The following is a 14,168-nucleotide window of genomic DNA, read 5'->3' as shown; positions in this document are numbered from 1 at the left end:
GCTCCCTACGTGGTAGGTCATGCCTCGTGTTTCCAGGGACCTGAGTAACAAAATCTCACTTGTGGCAGCCATTTCCATGATTAAAACAAATCTCAGCTGCAGTTAAAACATCTTTCAAAGTGCAGGTGCTCAGAGGCACTTTCTCTGCGATGCCTTTCCCATTCCTCTTGCAAAGGTGGTTACTGCTCCCTGTGCAAGTTGTAAAACAGTCGTGTGTGTCAAGTTCATTGGACTGAGCTTTCCTAGATTCTGTGTCGTGCTCATGGCGGAACTCCCAGCATTTATCGCAGCGCATGAGGACTGTGTGGTACATTGGAGGTAACTCAGCCTTTCAATCTGAGTCCATTAGGGGCACATGAGTCAGAAAACAGTATGGTGTGAGTGTCTTCCTAATACTCCTGAATCTGATCAGGCCACTGCAGCTACATGGATTTGGACAAGGTATTTCACCTCAGTGTGCTCTGCTGTTCTCCTCTATAAAATAGGGGTGATAGTAGTATTTATCTCCAAATGCTATAAAGACTAAGAGGAAAAAGGCAACAAGTCTCTCCACAAACTGTCTCCTCTGCCTGTAACGTCCTTGGCATCACAACTCAAGGGCCACTCTTTTAGGGAAAACTTGTCTTGTGTCACCCCCCCCCTCCCCGCCCCAGTTAGGGCAAACATATGATTTAGACTTAACTGTGTCCTTCTCTTTAGTAGTATTTACTCTTGTAATTTTTCATTGGCAGCTCTGAGTAATGTGTATCTTTTCCATTAGACTGTGTATGAGTTGGGGTTTTCTGGTGAAACGAAACCAATAGGATGTCTATGCATAGAGAAAAATTTACTTTTGGGGACGTTCCTACCATTGTGGAGGTCTGCCAAGTTCAAGACCTGCAGGGTCGGCTGTCAGGAGAACTGGGGAAAGTTGTCTTTTTCTGTTAAGGCCTTTAACTGATTGGTTGAGACTCACCCCTGTTAGAAGGGTCATCTACTTTACTAAGGGTTTACTCATGTGTAAACCTCATCTAAATCATGCCTTCACAGGCACATTAAGAGTAATGTTTGACCAAATATCTGGGCACCATCAGAGACGGTAACCTCTATGAGGGCAGGATTCAGTGTAATAGTTGTGGAGCCTACTACGTCACATGTCCTTCATAATTATGTATGAGTGAACACAGAGCACTGCGGAGTGTAGTCCCTGTGTGTGCAATCAGTGGTGGATGATGTTCTTTCCAAGAAAATACTTGTATAGAGATTTATTGAAGGGCAGCTCTGTAGGAGACACTGTGGTCAGTGCTGACAATATAATCAGGTAGTGTTTAAGATATAGTAATAAGAAGGCCCTTTAGCATAGAGGACAAAAGGCAGTGAAAGGAACATTTATTAGTAAATGTCCCCAGTCCCTTAATAAGGAGAAGTGGAACTGGAAGTCCACATAGTTCATTTTTTCCAGAGTCCTGCCCGGAGAAAAAGTCCTTCCTGTGTGGTAGGAGGAGAGGAAGATGTGTCAAGGCTGCAGCCAAAGGCGTTGTAAATGGTTTTAAGTTCCTATTCTGCTGGTGATGGGAGAGGGGCACAGAGAGAGGAAGAAAGAAAAAAAAAAGGTAGAGATGGGAATGAGGCAGAGAAAGATCAAAGAGAAGGGAACAGGAGCGACTAAGAGGTAGGAAGTTGAGAGAAAAAGGAAACGGGATTGCGAGAGTAGAAAGAGAAAGAAGTGAGATGGGAATGGGGCAGAGTGTGACAGAAAGAGAGAGGGAGGGACAAAAAAAAGATAAAATAGAGAATGTGATGTGAAACCAAGGGATGGGAAGAAAACAGAGGTGAGAGAGATGGAAATCAGAGAGGGATAAATTACTTTCCATCTTTTACAGAAGTTTCTTTTCAATCTAAAATATAAAAAGTAGTTTGGGGAGTTAAGAACATGTAAAAATTTCTCTTTAGCTCATGAAAATCACATTTCCTGACTCTATCGATAATAATGGGGAAGAGAACAAGGGCAGAGTAAGGAGGGAGAGAAAATTGGATAGGAAAGGGTTATGGAGAGAGACATTGAGAGACTTTACCTTATTCTACTTTTCCAAGCCAGGCTGTACAGCACCTCGGGTTCTAATCCCACTTTTTCTACTACCTCAGTTTATGACTGTGTCCATGTTCCTATCCTTTCTCTCTGAATCAGTTTCCCCTTAGGCAAAACAGGGATGGCCATCGACTGTCTTAAACACAACCTGATTTTATTGTCAGCACTCACTGCAGTGTCTCCTACAGAGCTGTCCTTCAATAAATCTCTATACAAGACAAGCAATAGTCAATATTTTATTAATACAGGTAAGGGCAGACATGGTAACACACATAAATTAAGACTGTTTTCTCAGCAACACCAAAGTTCTTACAGTGATTCAAAAATGTTCAATAGAAGGTGACCAAACAAAGTCCAAATATTAGTATTTCTAGGTACATGCTAGAAAATCAATTCTTAACCACACTGCAAAGAATGCAAACTATTAAATTACAACATTTAGGTTTGAATCCTAGCTCAGCTTCTTACCTGTGTGTTACATAAGCTGAATCCCTTTTTTCTTCACATGAGAATAATACTATGAATATTATATATTTCTAGTCATGGACTAAATATTGGACGTATAAATTACCCACACATTGGCCAACAGGGAAAATAATCAATGTATTTCTCTTGATAAATTACTTTCCATCTTTTGCAGAAGTTTCCTTTCAATGTAAAATATAAAGAGTAGTTTGGGGAGCTAAGAACATGTAAAAATTTCTCTTTAGCTCGTGAAAATCACATTTCCTGACTCTATCGATGATAATGTAGCCAACATCTTTGAACTTTCAAAATGCACCAGGTACTAATGTCTTACATTCAAGATCTCATTTAATCTTCCCCAGATCCTCAGAGGCCAGTGCTACTATTATCTCCATACAGCACATGGGTCCATCAAAGCTTAAAGTTTTTAAAAACCAGAACAGAAACGGAGGAGAACACTTCATGACAAAGCCCACAGTCTGCTCTGAAACCCGGGGTGACTTGGTCGCATAGAGGGGAGAAGGAAATGGTCTCCACACCAAGGTCGATAGATTGCCCTGTGCTCAGAAGCCACAGTAATACCACTCTCGTTCTCTCTCCCTCCCACTTCCTTACTGAATTAATAGCCCACACAGGACAAACTTTCTCCCAGAGGTGGTGCCACTTCACAAGCTTGGCACTGGTGGGAGCCTGCTAGTATTTCATGAGCACAACGTGGGTGAGACTCTATGAAATAGTGCTTGACTCTTTTCTGGGGTAGTTATTCATTGGTTGGCCAAAAGGTAGCCCACCAGTTGCTAAAGAGCACTGTTTTCTAACTACACTGTGCATAACAGCTACGTGACCTCTCCCTGTTACCCCAGGATTTGACCCCCTTACTAAATGAGCTCCAAAGTCAGCCAGCTTGCAGAAATATCCCTTTACAGCAGCTTTGCACCATAACAGTTGGAAATTACCTGATGATTAATGTCATCTCACCCAGAGAACTGTATTGCAGTGAAGTTCAGGATCCATCGATAAATGTGATGGTAATCTTCTATCTTTGTTTATATCAGTAATTAATGTAGTTCAGGAGGGAGCCCTTGAAACCTGGTATAAACAAGATTTATCCCCACCGGAATAGATTACAGCCATGTGTCACCATTCAAAAGGTAATTGGTACATTTCATTAGAGAGTAATTGAAAAACAGATTTATTTTAATGCCTTGTAATAAATAATCTTGATAAACGCTATTGTTAGCAGAGCTATCTGTACCATGTAAACAATTTGCTTTACATCAAAATATAGTATACACTATATATCATTCTTGGATTTTTCTGAGAAGTTTTTATTTACCTTGTTGTGGCTCTGAGTAGAAAATAGCACATTTATATATACTATGATCATTCCTTTGATAACAAGACCTTCTCCTCATGACTTTACTATCCTCACAATTTGCCCCAGGTTTATTCTCTATCCCTCAAATGAAAATCTCCCACATGGATGAACATAAATGTTTCTGACAGTGAGCAAAGGCCTTAGAGATCATGAGACAGCTGTGAGGTCTGGTACTGGCTACATGGAGATGATATGAGGACATACCTCTTAGGGTTGCAGCGAGCATTAAGTGGGATGAGACACAAAGACTTTAGGAAAAGTCTGGAATACAGGAAGAACTCAATGAATATTATATAAATAGTGCTATTATTATCATTACCATGTCTCTTTTCCAAGAAGATGTCCTGAGTCCTAAGGTGAGGTTTTATTTAAATCCCATTGGAAATGCAGCGGTAGAATGTACAAGAATTTTCCCCTCCATTTCCATTTGTTATGTGATAAAATTAACAAACATATGAAAATAAGAGGAATATTTTTGACACCAGTCGTGGGCATGACTAAAATGGACCACCCCACTAAAGGATCTGAAGTAAAAACAGATCAACCATTATTTCAAAGTTTCATGACTTTGTGAGCTGTTGTGTAGAGAGTAAAACCACTCTCCTTTGTTCTTCAAACTGAGATGAAGAGCAACATATCCCAAAGGGCTGTCTGCAGATTGGAAGGAAACATGCTTTTAATGAGGAACCATGAATCAAAACACTGGCAGAAAAGAGGAGTGAAATGATGTTTTTCTACATCTCTAACAATCACACCATGTTTGTGAGATTTTCTTTTCCTGCTTTCACAGTTGTAATGAGATGGAATTGTCCAGACCTGTGCTAAGCACTATATAAACACAGCTTTTTAAGGCAACTATTAGATTCATCATTACCCTTGTTTCGTAGATGAGTACGTTAGGGCTCAGAGAAGGTGAGCATCGAAGATCACACAGAGCACTGCTTCTTGAACCAGGATACACGAAACCACAGGACATCCTTGACATGTCTTCCTGGAGAATGTTTTACCTAAAGACTTTAAGGTAGAAGATAAAGAATTCAGCCAATGATAAATTAAGTCACTATTTTTCTATTAAATAGGGATATTTTATGCTGTAAAATACTAAATCACATAACTTTAAGCTGAGTAGGAGAAACTTCAAAGAAACCCTGACCTTTTAGTGGGTCCTGTGCCCCAGAGGAACGTATTCATCCTCTGGGATAGTTGATGATTCAGCGGGAAGTTTTGAGAAGGCTGCTTTGAAGCCAGACAGTCCTGGTCACCTGCGTCTCACCTTTGGGAGCCAGTGACTAGGTGGCTTTGGGCACATCACTCCACCTTACTGAACCTCACCTGTTCAACAGGAATTCTGCCACATACTGGGGAGGGTGCCCTAAAGATTCCTTGGACCATATAAATGTCCAAAAACATAGAGGTGCTCAGTACATGGTGATCCAGTCACTCTCAAAACAATGCCTTCCGATGTATTCAGCCACCAGCTTACCACACCAACCCTGAGACAGAACCAGGCCCTCTCTCCATGTTGTTTTCAAATTCTACTTCAGACTTTCTCTGCTATTCTCCCAACTAAGTTGTGAAAAATTGCAAAGTATGTACTAACCAAATTAATTGCAAAATAGATATTAACCAATTATTTCATGGCTAGACCAGAAATAGAAATTTTCAATTAATATCAAACAGAAACCATTTACTTTCATTTTAAGTGTATACATTCACATTAGTCAAAATGTCTTTCAACACAAGGTTCACCTTATGTTTTTTTAAAATAATTTACTTTTCCCCAGAGTCCTAAAACTTAGTTCTGTCACTCTAACATTAGCTCAGTCAATAAAGGCAGCTTTGGGGTGGCATTTAAAAATGTGGGTTCTGATGCTCTCTCCTAGCTGTGTGAGCATTAGGGTTAACATCCCCAAGCCTCACGTTCCCTGCTTATAAAATTGGGATCATTAACAGTAAGATTAATAGTATAATGACTAGAATTGTTTTCCTAGCACAGTGCCTAGTATGCAATACTTTTTTATTAGATAGCTTTTATAAAATTAAACTTGAATGAAGCATCATTATTCACCTAGGAGATCTTAATTTCCACTTAGCAGCCTTCTTAGAGCTATGGAGCTTACCTGTTTTGGCCCCCACAGACAGGGGTTCCCATACAGCACATAAACAAACAAATGCAGTGTTTTTGTAGGATGTCTACTGAGCGTCAGCATTGAGAATGAAGGGAGGACATCATGACCATTTGCATTATAACCACATGGCAGGCAGTACACTCACTTGCTATTAATATTCCAAAATCTGAAATGAAGTACATTTTAGGACCAGGAGAATGGGCCCCCATGGACACATGACAGCTTAGTGGCAGACCTGGTCATTCGAATCCACTCCTGGTCCAGTACTCCTTCTGCTGTAATACACTGCCCCATGGAGCTGCATTGACTTGATTAAAGCTAGTGATTTCATTTAAGGGAAAAAATCTAAGTAACATTTGTGAATTTAATTTTCATTCTTTATTAAAATAATCGACAGCCTGCTCCCAGGACACGTGGAATCAGGTTAGTAGCATGGGTCGTTAAATGTCAGAGACCTTTAGCTCTTATTGGGAAGGCTTGAGAGTTATTACTATCATTAGTGTGGAAATGTACATCATTTCTTTGATATTCAAATCAATTATTTAGTTCCACGCTCACTTGAGAAAGAATCTCTCAGTGTAAAGAATGTATTGCTTTGGAGATGACAGGATGCCGGTTGGGCTAGAGTTTCCTCTGGAAACCTCAGTTAATTTGGCTAGTACATGATGAGAAATGTGATTTGCTACAAAGCCCCAGCTTCTAAACACCATTCGGAAGCCCATCTTAGGCTACGAAGGCACCCTATTTATATGTGATCAGTTTTTAACTCTGGCAAAAGTAATTGACAAATGCAGAGAGAATGTCAAGATTGTCCCTTCTCAAAGTCATTGACATTTTAGCAACTCTTATAACAATCAAAACACATTTTTGGACAAAGAATGGACTTCTTTGGCCACTAATCTTTGAACCTTTTTGAATAAAATTACTCTTGGCATTCCAGCTTTTTGCAAAGTCTGTCATGTGGCCACTACATTAACAAGGATGCCTCTTGTGGATGATGAAATGTTAAGGAAGTCAGAGGGGATTAGAAATGGTGGGGGAAAAAACTCATTCATTCTAACCCCAGTTTAAGGGGGGGGAGGGATGAATGGGTGTGACAGAATTTGTATGTGGATGAATACAGTAATAAAAACTATCACTCACCATCACATTTCATGTACTCAGCTAGGGCGTCACCTACATATCCACATTCCAGCTTCATGATAGTCCTGTAAGGGAGGTATTGTTATCCCTATTGAACAATGAGAAATAGCTGAGCCTCAAGGAGACTTGTCCACTTTTCCAAGGTCAAACATCCAGTAGCTGGAAGTGCCTGAACTCACACTCCTGATGACTTGAAAGTTCAAGCTTTAAACCATCCTACAAATTCCCTCCCGAGAAATTCATATTGCAATTTTTAAAAGGGAGGAAACGGTGGCCCTAGCCACCTAAATGTAGAATGACGTAGTTACTAGCAAAGTGGGCCACAAACATTTTTTGTCTTTTTTGGTCTAAAAGTATGACATAATGCCAATATGACTGCCAATTCTAATGTAATTAGACTACAATAATAAATTGTCCAGAATCATACCAGGAAGGGAAGGGAAGAGTGTTTTATGGTTCTGGACCTTACTCAGAACATAACAAGAACACTGTATTCCATGCTAGGTAGCAGAATCTAAGCGGCACATTAATTCAACAAATATTCATTGATTACCCAGGCAACATCTTGATCAGGGCATAAATCTAGTGGACTTCCTGCCTTTATAGACCTTATTCTAGAGGAAGAAAGAAATGATAACAAATAGACAAATAATGACAAATTGTGTTCAGTGGCATGAAGGAATGTCCCTGGGTGATGGAAAGGGTGGTCAGGGAAATAGGTGGCATTTAAGCGAAACTTGAAGAATGAGAAGGGAACAGACACACAGAGAGGAAGGTTAGACCTACCGTGCATTGCAGCAGGATGGCCAAGAGGGTCGCTCAAGTCGCATCACTGAAAAATCTGTCGAAGATCCTCTTTCGCCTGGATAAAGGAAGCCTCCAGATAACCAAACTGTTAAAAACAAATGCTTGTCTTTATAAATTTGAAGTGCTAACCTATGGGGACTCTGGGTGGCATAGCAGATTACAGGATGAGATTTCTGCCTAAAATGTTCAACTGCTTTTCAACTATCAGAACCAGGAAATATTATAAAGCATATCTGCTAGGAATCAAGAGGCCATGCTTTGATCTGTAACTCTCTAGGCGCATTATCTGCACCATGACACTTAACCTCTCGAACTGTCCACTGCCTCCTCTCACAAGTGGGGCTGGTAGTGAACATCAGATGGGACAATACACATGAAAAGCACCCACCACACAGGGCACGTCACATAAGTTCACTGATGAGATGTGGATCTAAGTCTGTCACCGGCACTTGACACTGGGTTTGCCTCTGAGGTTCCTAATTGGCATGATGTCATACTTTTAACCTAACTCAGAAATACAGGAAGAGTCACAAAGGTGGCAAGAAAATGTGGTCAGAGGGAGCATTATGAATTTTCAAACTGAAAAGTAAATGGGCCACGGTATTCGGCATGCTGGTAGCCAGTACTGTGCTCTGAAAGTTGTCCAGCATCAAACTTGCATCATGACTTCAAAGTAGCCCACTGTGCTGAAGCTAATCAGGTTTTTCAACATGGCTGTTGGTTGGTTCATTACTATTTGTTTATCAAAGAGCACAACTAAAATATGGTACTTTCTTGAAATAGGAATTCAACTCGGAGCTCTTGAAGATTCAACCAGAGATAATGAACTTCAGATCGATGAAGAAATTGTTTGAGAAATACTAGTATACACACTCTCTGAGTAGAGTCCCACTGGTATGCTAAGGGTTATATACACAGTATCATAAGATCAACAACCCAAAATTACAAGTGGCCCCAGTGGTCCAATGAACCTACAGAGTAGACACTGCAGGTCTTTATTTTATCAAGCACATTACCTTAGCTCCTGGGGTCACAGCTTTGGTTACTCTTCCCCTAGACCAATGATGGCGAACCTATGACACGCGTGTCAGAGGTGACACGCGAACTCATTTTTTTGGTTGATTTTTCTTTGTTAAATGGCATTTAAATATATAAAATAAATCTCAAAAATATAAGTCTTTGTTTTACTATGGTTGCAAAGATCAAAAAATTTCTATATGTGACACAGCACCAGAGTTAAGTTAGGGTTTTTCAAAAGGCTGACACGCCGAGCTCAAAAGGTTCGCCATCACTGCCCTAGAAGCAATATCATAATCATTCTGGCCCTGGCCCCTTAGCTCAGTTGGGTAGAGCATCATCTCAATACACCAAGGTTGCAGTTTCAATCCCTGGTCGTGGCACATACAAGAATCGACCAATGAATCAGTTAACAAGTGGAACAATAAATTGATGTTTCTCGCTCTCAAATTCATAAAAAAAATTTAAATATGATAACCATTCTATTCCCACTAGTGAAGTGGTAAAGGTTCTCTATTAAAAATTGTGTATCTGTAACACACACAGAACTGCTCAGTCTAAGACAGTGGTTTTCAACCATCACCATATAGATAAATTTTTGAAAATGTAAATGGCCTGGAATTCTGACTTAATTTATATGGGATGGGACCCAAGTTTTGAAAGCTTCTCCTATGATTCTAACTGAATAAGAATTTCCCAGCCATGGGCCTCAGCCAATCCAAGAACCCCCTGAAAGCAACTACTTCAATTGACTAAAGCACCGCCAACTTTACAAACCCTCCCATCATGTTTTTCTAAATTGTTTACCTTTCAATCATAACTTTTTCTAATTCATTTTTTCCCCTCAAATGTAGAACATACACAGTAATTCCAGGTGTTGGTGTTAGTGTGACTCTGCTCTCCCTAGGAAAGACTTCTGGCTAACCCTCTGCTATTTCACTCACCACATACATTACTTGTTTTTTATGATGTTTTGAAGGTCGTTCCCCAAAGTAATAAAAGCTATTGTCTCCATTCTCTGAGGATGGGAGCAAAATATGATCTAAAAGCTTGTCTAGGTTTGGAAGTGATTAATGTAGATTCTTATGATGAAGGAAATGAAAATGAGAAATCTGGGTAAGTAATCACTGTTTCAACAAAAACAATTTCAACAAAAAATGAGCTTGAAACAGAGAGAACAAACTGATAATGCCAACAGCAAATAAATTATTCTCTGAGTGTTAGAAACAGACCTTGTGATAGCATTTTAAGTTTTGGGAATCCTTTTGATTCATGACACTTCCTAGTGTAACTGCGGAGCAAAGGGACACTCTTGCTGCCCCATGTTTCACAGGTACTTGAAATGCAGTTTGGGCAGAGAAGGAGAGGTTTCAAATGAATGCAGAAACGCGCCTGGAAATGATGGTTGCATAGAGAAAGCATCTCCCCAGGCTTAGGAGACACAGCCAAGCTTGTCCTTGTCATATTCCGTGAGACCACCTCAGAGGGCAACAGCGTCTGGGCACTTTGGAACTCTGGCGAGGATCTTGCTCTGTCTCTAGCTATAGAGGGAGGACATTTCAAAGGAAATGTTCACCCTGGTAGGATGTCACCTACATTGTGACTTGGCTAAGACAACCGTCTCTGAGTGCATTCCTAGTCTCGGCAGCCCAAAGGAGTCAGCTGACACTGCAGAGTCTGAGTATGTTTTAGATAGTCTTTTTGAGGTTGTGTATACACACTGTCAATAACTCAGCAACATAGGAATCTGCTGCCAGCCACGACCAAACACACCTCCCGATTTCTACCTCTAGCCCTGCATATCCACATTCCCACCTGACGTTTCAGCCACCTCCAATTCAACACATCTAAACTCCACTCACAGTTTTCTGCTCTAAGTATTCCACCAACACTCTTCCTACCTTAGTGGCTGACCCACACAGTATACCAGGTATAAAACTCACAACGCTGGGATTCATTTCTAATTCCATCATCAAATCCAAGTTACCATCTTCTCCCACATGGATAACCACAGACTTCTAGCTCTTCTCCTTGCAATTCTCATGTCCCTTCTTATCCACTGTGTAGCCAGATATATATATATATATATATATATATATATATATATATATATATATATATTTAATATTATACACACACACACCCTGTTTGTTTTGTATATCTGGAGAACCCTGACTAATACAGTATAAATAAGCAGCTGTATCGTAAGGAATTGGTTCTCCTGATAATGGAAGCTGAGAAGTCCTTACTTGCAGTCAGCAAGCTGGAGATCCAGGAGAGGTGGTGGGGTGCATTCTAATCTGAGAGCAGAAGGCCAATGTTCCAGCTCACGTAGGCAGGCAAAGTTCCTTCTTACTCAGCCTTCGTTCTGATCAGGTCTTCAGCTGATTGAATGAGGGAGGGAGGGCGGGCGATCTACTTTACTGAGTCCACTGATTTAAATGTTACTCTCACCCAGAAATACCCTCACAGATACACCCAGAGCAATGTTTGACCAAATGCCTGGGCACCCTGTGTTCCAATCAGATTGACCCACAAAATTAACTACCACAGTAATCTTTCCAACATGGACATCAGATCATGTTGTCCATTATCTTTTTAAGCCTCTATAAATGTTTTACTGGGTCACCATATTCTGCCAGGCCATGCCTAACTTATCTCTTACCTCTTCTTACTACCACAGTCTCTATGAACCTTCTTTCAACTTTTTAAGCCACATAACTATTTTCCCCCCAGGAGTCTTCATGCATGCTGCTCCCTCTACTTGGAACACTCATCTTTCACCAAGTTAACTCCTCCTTATCCTTCAGATATCATCATAAGCCTTCCCAGACCTCAGCTTTTCCCACAAACCAATCCCCAGTTATATAAACTCTTATAATCCCCTGAACTTCTTCGTTAAGGAATCTTCATCACCATAAACCAATAGCTGCTTAATGTATCTCTTCCACAACAGCACATAAACTCACTAGGGAAAGGAGGTCTATATTTTTTATAACTATAACCCCAGCATTTTGCATAGAATAGGAATTCAATAGATGTTGCCCAGATAAATGAGTCACTTCCTAACGACTCAGACTTGGAAAGAGGCCACTTCTCTGTCTCTGTAGGTCTAGTATAATAAATGTTTATTAAATAAAACAACAAATTCTACTCTGGGAAAGAAGGGTTGATTCAAAAGAGTGTTTTGTAATGTTCTGGATTGCCTTTCATAAAAGCAAACTTCAAAATGGCTTTGCTCTAAAAGGGATAGACTATCACTGTATTTCTGAAAGAATGGCCTTCAAATGACAATATCCAACCCATATCTTAAATCTTTATAGAGCACAACCCTAGAGTATTCTGCTTAGATTTTCAACTCATTATTTAAAGACAGACAGATCTTTCCAGGCCAGTGTGGCTCAGTGGTTGAGTATCAATGTATGAACTGGAGGTTGAGGTTCGATTCCCAGTTAGGGGGCGTGCAAGAAGCACTGGATCAATGAATCTCTCATCATTGAAGTTTCTATTCCTCTCTCCCTCTCCTTCTTCTCTCTGAAATCAATAAAAATATATTTTTTAAAAGAATAAAGACAAACAGATCTCTAAAACTTCAGCAGTTCCATTCATAAAATTTGCATAGCTACTGCATTTATGAGGGGCATGGATTTCAGAGTAACTTGACTTCAAAGCAGATCCTATATAGAAGATCCCAAGTTTCTCCTTCCTTCTTGTAGGTGCTTATTTTATTTCAATCAGTTTCTATACTAGAAGTTAAAATGGATTCCATCGAGTACAGTGTTTAAGCCAAAGCAGCCATTAAAAACAGGATGACATACTGGTGTGGATTTGTGTTTGATCAACTTAGCTAAGCTGGCACTACATTTCCTGATATTCCCTTCTCTGGGTTAGCGTGGTGATATGCAATGAGGGTGAAGCCCAGATCTGTGCTCCCTCATCAGTGTGACCAGGTTTGTAAAGCAAAGCTAGACAAATGTCCTGAGCAAATACTGAAGTGCCCCTTCAATGCTCTGAGCATCGAACATCCTCTGAAATTTTCCACACACACACACAAATTCTGAAATGGGATCTGTAACCTTAGTCTTGTATATATTTCAGGTTGGAGTCCCCAACCCGGTCTCTGGTGATGGAGGCCCCAAAAGGAGTAGAAATAAATGCAGAAGCCGGCAATATGGAAGCCACCTGCAGGACAGAGCTGAGACTGGAGTCCAAAGATGGAGAGGTAGGGGCTGAGAAGGACAGGAGTCTGGAGAGGTGCAGCTGCAACCAGCCAGCCTTCCCCCAAACTGGTTGGTTCCTCCCTGTACCACTGAAGTTGATCCTACGCTGTAAGAACCAAAGGAGCCAACTGAAAGGTTTTATTTGGGGAACAGATATGTCGACCAGGACAACGATAAGCCAAACCCACAATGCATTCAAGTTATGCCTCATTATTTGTAAGGTGCTGAGATAATATCAAGTACAAAATAATACATATGGCTATAGGGAGGAATGCTATTTCCAAGTTCTGTCTGTTGTCATATAAAAATACGATTTATGTAGCTGGCAAACTAAGATGTATATGACACACATCTGGCTAATGATGAACAAAATTTACTGGTAGTCATTTTTAAAAGTTGATGTTGCCTGTTTCTACTTTCATTGAGTATAGAGAGTCAGATCCAACAGCTATCCCAAACCAGAACAAGCCAAAACTTCAATCCACCTGACAGATTGCAAATATTCATCCTTCTAACCCAACACAATCTCACTTGGGTGGACAGAATAAGTTGCTCATGTTTTTGCAATGTGAGCCAAGTCCCCAAAGAAAATATGATTCAGCTGCAGACTGTTTAAAGTGCCTTCACTGTGTCCATAAGCAAAGTTTTCTATTTAAGAATTTTTAAAAGAGGGAAAAAAATGTGTTTTTCTTTATTATGGCAAAACTCTACCCTCCCTTTCGGAGCTACTTAGAGGTGATCCATCTCCAGTTGCCACTGTTCGCCCAGCCCGCCTTCTGATTGGTTTGGCATTTGCTATACTGTATTTGTTTTAAAAGAGCTAGTCAGATAGAGCAGTCAGTTATCAAAACCGTCTCTTCAAACAGCTACAAACTCCAAACCACACACACTTAAAGCAGCGACTGCATCACGTACATGGTTTACAGCTGTCAGAATTCAGA

The 14,168-nt window shown here is 40.4% G+C and overlaps 1 protein-coding gene across 2 annotated transcripts in view; it reads left to right on the top strand.

Annotated features, from left to right (window-relative positions):
- SGCD (sarcoglycan delta) overlaps positions 1-14,168 on the top strand; it is a 316,705-nt gene that overhangs the window by 299,251 nt on the left and 3,286 nt on the right. For both annotated transcript variants that reach the window (XM_036313037.1, XM_036313036.1), the window contains one exon: positions 13,106-13,229. In XM_036313037.1, coding sequence (XP_036168930.1) covers positions 13,106-13,229 — 124 coding nt within the window. The remainder of the gene's footprint in view (positions 1-13,105; positions 13,230-14,168) is intronic.

Source organism: Myotis myotis, unplaced genomic scaffold (assembly GCF_014108235.1).
Source record: "Myotis myotis isolate mMyoMyo1 unplaced genomic scaffold, mMyoMyo1.p scaffold_m19_p_6, whole genome shotgun sequence".
NCBI lineage: Eukaryota > Metazoa > Chordata > Mammalia > Chiroptera > Vespertilionidae > Myotis > Myotis myotis.
This window is presented reverse-complemented; position numbering and strand designations above follow the sequence as displayed.